Here is a 7,810-nt window from a genome sequence, read left to right as displayed (position 1 = left end):
CGTTTTTTGTATAAAGTGCTAAAAGCTGTAATGTGCAATTGAATGAACAGACAAATCTCAATTCTAATAACAAATCTGTATAAATCAGAATTATTTATTTTCCATAAGCGTGCATGTGTCTAATATTTGGTTTAAAACACACCACCTTCCACACTTTCACCGCGTTTATGAGTACAGCTTTATAATTCATATGCTATACTTTATTTTTTCCATAGTGCTGTTGAATTCTCGCTTCTTATTGGTCAGGATATGTTGATTTAATTCGGATAAATTTCAATAATCTTAACGCGCTTGTACATACATTATGGCCTCTATATTAACAAGTGATTCACCGGGATATGATTGGCAGTTGCCAAAAGTTTGACCTTTGAAACGGGGAGGATTTTTTTTTTTTTTATCAGAAGTCTCTTGTTTAGCAATTTTGGAAGGAGTCTCTAGTGTCTGTGCTTTGTAACAGAGGAAAAGCTGTAACTTTTATTTTTTTTACCAGGTTTTCAGGACCGAGGACTTCTGTAACATGACAAGCTGCATTTTCTTTTCTTATTGATGTTAATAGAGAGGGTTAAATGAGAGGGTCGCAAATGAAGGTCGTGACTGTTTATATCTGCTATAAGGGATGACAGGATCTAGTTTCACATGAACATTCAGCAACATCATATGTAACTATAAACAGTTAAAAAGATGTGCAGTTGTTATGAATTATAATTAAAAAGAAATAATAGATGTTTTGTTGTAAGAGGAAAAAACTACAACACTTTAGGATGTGCTGTTATTGGAAAAAGATGGTAAATGGTATACAAATGTGTTTATTTTTCACCAGGCCCCCAAGTACAGCTAAGAACACAGGCCTCGCTGGTCAAGACCCATCTCTACAGCTGGACTGTAAGGGAGGGGGCACTGGCAACAGCCTGACACCACCAACAGGCATCAGCCCGGGAATCAGCAGCACCAGCCGTACACTCAAACCCAGAACCTGTATGCCGAGCTCTGGTGAGCCTCTTATTACACACATTCACTCACTCATTCACACACGCGCGTACACTCAAGCACAGTCACTCGCACACATTTGCTTACTCAATCACAAGCACACTGTCACCCACACTCAGAATCTCATGTTCTGAAAAGAATCTAGACACTGACTGTGTGTGTCTCTGCTTGTCTGTGTCTGTCTGTGTTTGTCTGTCTGTCTGCATCTGTGTGTCTGCGTCTGTGTGTGCGTCTGCGTGTGCGTCTGTGTCTACGTGCTCGCCTGTGTCTGCGTGCTTATGTGCATGTGTTTGCAGGTCTACCAGAGGGGGTAGATGAGAACCTCTCAAGCCCAGAAGAGGTGTTCCACACAGGCCATTCAAGGAATTCCAGCTATGCCAGTCAACAGAGTAAAGTTTCAGGTGAGACTCTTACACAGCCGATGTATGTATATTGCCTTTTGAATATGTGGATCGAAAGTACTAAATCTAATGTAGTGATGTCTGTCCTTCCTGCAGGCTACAGCACAGAGCATTCAGGCTCGTCCAGCCTGACAGACCTGAGCCATCACCGGAGGAACACATCCACCAGCAGCAGCAACGCTTCAGCAGGGACGACCACAGCAACCGAGAGTTTAGCAGAACCGGACAAAGAGCCGGCAAAATCCGAGAAGCCTCCTCGCCCACCAAGACCTCCAATCCCTCACCGATTTTCTAGGTACGAAGAACCTGTAACTAAAGCACAGTGATGCTTCTGGATGCTTTAGTAATCCTCACGGTGTTAAAGGGTTACATTTTTTTTTGTTGGGAAAGCTTATGTTTGTAATGAAGAACAAGATAAAATAAGAGAAAGTTCTCCTGTGCTGTCCTTATTTTTCATTCATTTTACTTCTTCATTCTTAGAATAAGGATTCTATGCAGAACGCCACAGTTATACTGTACTTGAGTTATTTATTTAGAAGCTGATTTATGAAGGATTTATCTGGCCATCTTTTGGTGTTTGATATATTACTTTTGTTATATTCCTACTTCACTAGTAACAGGGTGGTAATATTAAAAAGATAATAATAATGTCATTTATACAGTGCTGTTTCTTCTCATGTTCTAGGAGAAAGAAGGACTCTGTGGAGAACCACCCGACCTGGGTGGACGACACGCGCATCGACGCTGATGACGTTGTGGAGAAGATTGTCCAGAGTCAGGACTTTGCTGATGTCAGCAACAATGAGGGTGTGTATGAAAGCTCACACACGTTTGTCAAACTATATATTTCCACACCTACAGTGTCACCCACATGAGGATTGGTTCCCTTTTGAGTCTGGTTCCTCTCAAGGTTTCATCCATTAACATCTAAGGGAGTTTTTCCTTGCCAGAGTCGCCTCAGTCACTTCATACTTGTTCATTGGGGATAAATACAAACACATTTTAATATATCTAATATTGATGTTGAATTTTTGTATTATTTTAATCTTTATAATGACATTTGGTTTTATGTTTATGTTCTGTAAAGCTGCTTTGAGACAATGTCCATTGTTAAAAGCGCTATACAGATCAGTTTGAAGTGTATATTTTTAAGTGTAAACCCTTGACCTGCATCCCAAATGCTTTGCGATACACTTAAACTATGCATTATGTACTCTAGCATCTAGTGTATGAATTTTTTGAAGGCTAGAATCATCTCCAATGCAACACGAATCACACACTTTCATACAACCTGGCGTTAATTCAAGACCGTTGTAAGACGGTCTGGTCCAACAAAATTTTATCTCATCCAGCGTCAATGCCTGAAGTGCATGAAGTATCCAAAATTCCACACGTTGATTAAGTGCATCTTTTTTTTTTTTTTTTTTTACTTTTACATTACTCACACTGTTTATAGTACAAAATGGTGTAGAGTCATAAGTGTGCACACATCCATTGTCTAAGAACTCTTGGCAAGATTGACAGATAATCATATTTCCCAGATATTTTATGTCCTAGCTGATGTCTTCTTAATAATAGCTGTGCTAATGTTGGGTAATGGTATCACAACCCAATGTCATTAAAAATTCCTTCCCTCCTCTCTTACAGATAGCAATTTGCAGCTGTTTGTCAGTCGGGACGGTACCACTGCTCTTAGCGGCATCCAGCTGGGCAACAGGTGAGTCAGTCCAGGAGCAGCTTCTTCCACTTGAGACCTTTTTAATTGAATTGATTTGTATAGCGCTTTTAACCCCTTATTTTTTTAGCGATTTTATCATGAACACAACTGTTTCATTCTCTGGCAGGGTGTCAGCAGGTGTGTTTGAGCCTGTCGTCATTGAGAGTCATTAGTGGAATCGATCACACTCCTCCTGAAATACAAAAGACGGCCAAAATAAGTGCGGACGAACAAGACAAGTCCAGCATCGCACTAACAAGATGTTTTGTTATTTGCAGTCTTTTTATTGTCTTCACTGATCAGTTTATTCACACGTTATGATTATGATGAACACCAGAAATCCTGCATTGTAATATACGCAGATGGTGGTGGGTAATTTGTTGTTATTATTATCATTATTATTATTATTAGCCACGCGATCAAAACGATGTGTTACTGACACCGTATTTGCAAGTAAACAAGCTACTTGAAATACCCGAAGTAGTCGAACACTGTGAAAACTGTCTTTGATCTAGGAAACATCGTATTTATGGCCTAAACGGCAGCCTTTAGGATTTTTAAAGACAAATACGATTCAAATAATGCTCAGCCTTTCAGATATTATTTAATGGTTCTGATCTGTGATATTTTTTATTTAATTTTTTTTTTTTTTTTTTTTTTTTTTTTTTTTTTTAAAAACCATATTGTTTATCTGAACATTTGTTTTGCCTGCGTTCGCTACAGACCACTAATCACTCCGTTTTAGTTAACCACTATCTTTTCCCTGCATTGGGAACAAGCTTGGAGGAAAATTCCAGTTTTTGATGTTTAGCGGTGCTTTAAAACTCATTTTGTAGATTGCACCCTAACTAAGACACATTATACATTATTCCAGCTGATATAAAACCCTTTAGTTTTTTACATGATTTAGGATTTTTGTCTTCAGTTTAAAAATTGTTCAACATCCTTACAGCAGCCTTCGTGGGTGGTTTTTTTTTTTGATGCAGTATTTTTCTTGAAGAATTTCAAGAAAATCCTCCAAATTGTTTTACACCACTGCAGTGTATGCATCAAAAATATTTTTGCTATTAGTTATAATTTTCAAACCATATGACACAAAGATGAATAGACACATAGAGCTGTATGGCTGGCCATGGCGACACATATCATATTCGGGTTAACAAGCTTCTAGCCATTCCTTCATAGATTCCAGCCTTCTGACATGTGTGTGTGTGTGTGTGTGTGTGTGTGTGTGTGTGTGTGTGTTGGGGTATTAGATCTTTCCTTCTTGTGACTCATATGTTCTCCAGCTGGATTGGGGAATCCCATTACAAGTCAGATTTCAAATCTGTAACCTCCCCCAACCCCCCCATCCGAGCGTCCGCACTCGTCCCGCCTTTCTTCACTTTGATCATGTTTGTGCTGCAGGATTCAGCCATGCATACGAGTGTTAATCAAGTGTTAGGTCTGTACTGCAGCGCAGTGCACCCCATGTCCTCGCGTGGACTTTTCTGCTCCATTTTGAACACAGAATGTGCTGGTCACGCTGCAGAAGAATGCGTTCGGAGCAGAAACCCGTGAGCTCACAGGCAGCATAACTGAACGCGCTCGAGCGGGCGGACGGTGGAGGTGACGGCTTGAAGAGGAAAAAAAGGCTTTGATTAAATGATTCACAATCACGCTACTAAACTTGGCAACGGCCTGCATGTCTCCCAATGCACCTGGTGTGCGTCCAGAGACACAGGATCCTCCCTCCCCTTGTGTGTGTGTGTGTGTGTGTGTGTGTGTGTGTGTGTGTGGTTCAGTGTTGTAATACATTGTGTACTGTTTTGTATTCAGTCTGTATGAGCTAACCATGAGAATGGTCATAAAGAAAAATTGTCTCAGTTGATCTGAGCAGAAATCTTTGCACATTTTTGGCTCCCATATCTTTACAAATAAAAGTGCAATGTGGGGATGATTCGGGGACGAACTTTTACTTTGATTTAACGTGATTTCAAACCGGAGTGAAATTTGACAAATATACAGCGTATTTGCTTGGGATTCACGTTAGGACTTAGATACATTTAAAGATTTTTTTTTTCCTTCTCATCGAACCCTCCTCTCACATAAGCTCTTTTGTTTAAGAATCTCACAGTGTTCTCTCAGGTTCTTTGTTATACTTTTTAAAGAACCTGTTGATCGATAGAAAGGGTCTGGATGATTTTACGGTTTTGTGTGGTTCCGAAGAATTTAGAATCACAGGGTGAAATTTTGTAAAGGAAATGAAAAGAAAACGGTTCTTTTTACAAAATATTCTTGTTCTCCAGAATAAGAAATCGGATCGTGTCGTTTCTTTTTGAATACATGACCCACCAAATTCAATGCAGCTGATTATTTTGAGTCGGAGCTGAACATTTTAACATCAGAATACCATCGATATCATCATATAACATACGAACCTGAACAAACAGAGATTCTACTCTTCTGCTATAACATGTAAACAGTTAGATAAGTGCATTTGTCCGGGATGCTTCATTTAATTTAAGGAAACTTGTTTTCCGAACTATATTTAATCTAACCCTGACTCTGGTCACACACTTTCCGGTTCCTCTATCTATTCGCAATCAGTTGGTCACTTTTTTTTGGTGCCAATTCTGCTCTCATAGCTCATCAGCCACATGCTAATGCAAATACTGTGTTATCTTTTTGATTTTTCCAAACCAGCCGGCTGGTTTATTATTTTTTTTTCTTCTTCTTAGTGATTAATGAGTATTGTGGCAGCATGAGATGATCGATGTACACACGACTTAAGAGGCTATACCTGCTTGCTCTTTCTTTCTACTTTAACAACAGCCTCGTGCCATGCCGTCGTTCGGTCGTAATAGACTGTGATGATTTTTTTTTTTTAGTATTTTTTTTTTAATTATTACTTTTTTTAATCACAAACATTGTTGTCATTTGCTATGTGAGTACATTATTGGGATGTATGAGGGGCAAAAAGGATTTCCTGCACCACAGTGTTTGTGTAATTTGCTGTTGTGAGTTCTAAATACGACGTTATGCTTGAAATGTAAAAGTAATCGGCTCATCGTGATGCAAACCTCCCACACTCTGATTTACAGGCTGTTTTTGAGACTGTAAATGGTTTGCAGGTAAAATGTGGCATGTGTAGAACCTGTTTTACGTGAATCATTCTGTTTTGGGTATTAATTATTAAATGAAACAATAAACTACACTGTGATGTTTTAGGGACGACACACACCACAACGGCACTTAAAAATATTAACTTTCATGTAACAACGTGTACAACTTTTCGTCCATATCTAATAATTCCTTGTCTCTATTTTGTAAATGGTTTTAAAGCTATGCACTTGGCTCAGTTCAGCCAGAAAGATTCCTTTAAAGTGGTTCATTTTCACCACTATATTCAATACAGTTATCAAATTTTCACTATATATTGGGAAACTTAAGATGTCTATAAAGAGAGTCAATACATTATATTTAACTCTACCACAAATTATTTTCTGATTATATTAAATATAGAGTTATGGATGAACACGTATATTTTTTCCGATCACACAAATATTGTTTCCAAAGTTTTCTTGACCTCATATTGTATTATTTCATGTATTATTGTCTCATGATGGATCTAAACTGTATTTCTACACTCAAATATGAATGTTTCGTAATCTGTCATGTAAATTTGTTTATGGATGCTTATTAATGGACTATTTGGGAGGAAATAAAGGAAAAGTTGGGCATCGTATAATAACCATTGGGCTTGTATTGTTTTTGTTTTGTTTTTTTGATTTGTAAAAAAAAATCATAGTTATTCTAAGCTTTTTCCTGAATGCTTTGAAATTCTTTATTCAAATAAAAGTGTAAATCCTATATTAAGGATAAAAAGGGAAAATATATGGCCAAAGATTTAAAATAAATACTCTGGACAAAGGTTCACAAAGGAAAAAGATGGCTGACGTGAATCACATTTAGAGAATTTGTTCCATTTTTCACCAGAGAACAACAGAGAAAGCTTATTTAAAAAAAAAAAAAAAAAATGTACTATAATGTACTATATGGCCAAAAGGTATGTGAACCCCTGACCATTACATCATGTAAGATAAGATATACCTTTAATCGTCCCACAATGGGGAAATTTCTCTGTTTCAGCAGCAAAGAGTAAGAAAAGAATAGAGACATATACAATATATACCAAAACAAAATGTAGAAAAAGAGACCACGAGTAGTAGTTACACTGAAAGACATATTGAACATAGGTAATACTGCAATATATGCGTTTAGCCCTTTTCTGTTATAATAACCGCCTCTCTATTAGGCTTTTTATTAGATTCAGAAGCGTGGCTGTGGGGATTTGTGTTCCTTCAGTTACAAGAGTCAGATTAGATACTGATGTGTTTAGGTGGTCTCGGATGCACTCGGCGTTCAAGTTCATCCCAAAGATGTTCAGTGGAATTGAGTATAAAGGCTCGAGTTCTTCCACTCCGTCTTCATGGCTTTCGCACTTTGTGCGCAGGAGCACTGTCATGATGCAACACATTTAAGAAACTTTAAAGCTCCAGAGTACAATACAAGAAACAGCGCCGACCGACCAGTGTTAATACTGTATGTGTTAATATAGTATGTGCGAAATGGCTGAGATATTGTACAGTATGTGCAAAAACGGCTGAAATGTTGGGACAGTTTGTGCAAAAAACAGCAGACAAGGTGTGCAAAACAGCATGTA

The 7,810-nt window shown here is 38.1% G+C and overlaps 1 protein-coding gene across 1 annotated transcript in view; it reads left to right on the top strand.

Annotated features, from left to right (window-relative positions):
- eeig1b (estrogen-induced osteoclastogenesis regulator 1b) overlaps positions 1 to 6,838 on the top strand; it is a 43,708-nt gene extending 36,870 nt beyond the window's left edge. The window contains exons 8-13 of the mRNA XM_060863152.1: positions 821 to 990; positions 1,284 to 1,388; positions 1,485 to 1,683; positions 2,074 to 2,195; positions 3,036 to 3,105; positions 3,233 to 6,838. Of these exons, the coding sequence (XP_060719135.1) occupies positions 821 to 990; positions 1,284 to 1,388; positions 1,485 to 1,683; positions 2,074 to 2,195; positions 3,036 to 3,105; positions 3,233 to 3,278 (712 nt within the window). The 3' untranslated portion in view covers positions 3,279 to 6,838. The remainder of the gene's footprint in view (positions 1 to 820; positions 991 to 1,283; positions 1,389 to 1,484; positions 1,684 to 2,073; positions 2,196 to 3,035; positions 3,106 to 3,232) is intronic.
- Positions 6,839 to 7,810: the final 972 nt, after the last annotated feature.

This window comes from Tachysurus vachellii, chromosome 26, assembly GCF_030014155.1.
Source record: "Tachysurus vachellii isolate PV-2020 chromosome 26, HZAU_Pvac_v1, whole genome shotgun sequence".
NCBI lineage: Eukaryota > Metazoa > Chordata > Actinopteri > Siluriformes > Bagridae > Tachysurus > Tachysurus vachellii.
The sequence above is the reverse complement of the archived record's forward strand: the minus strand, read 5'-3'. Positions and strand labels throughout refer to the sequence as shown.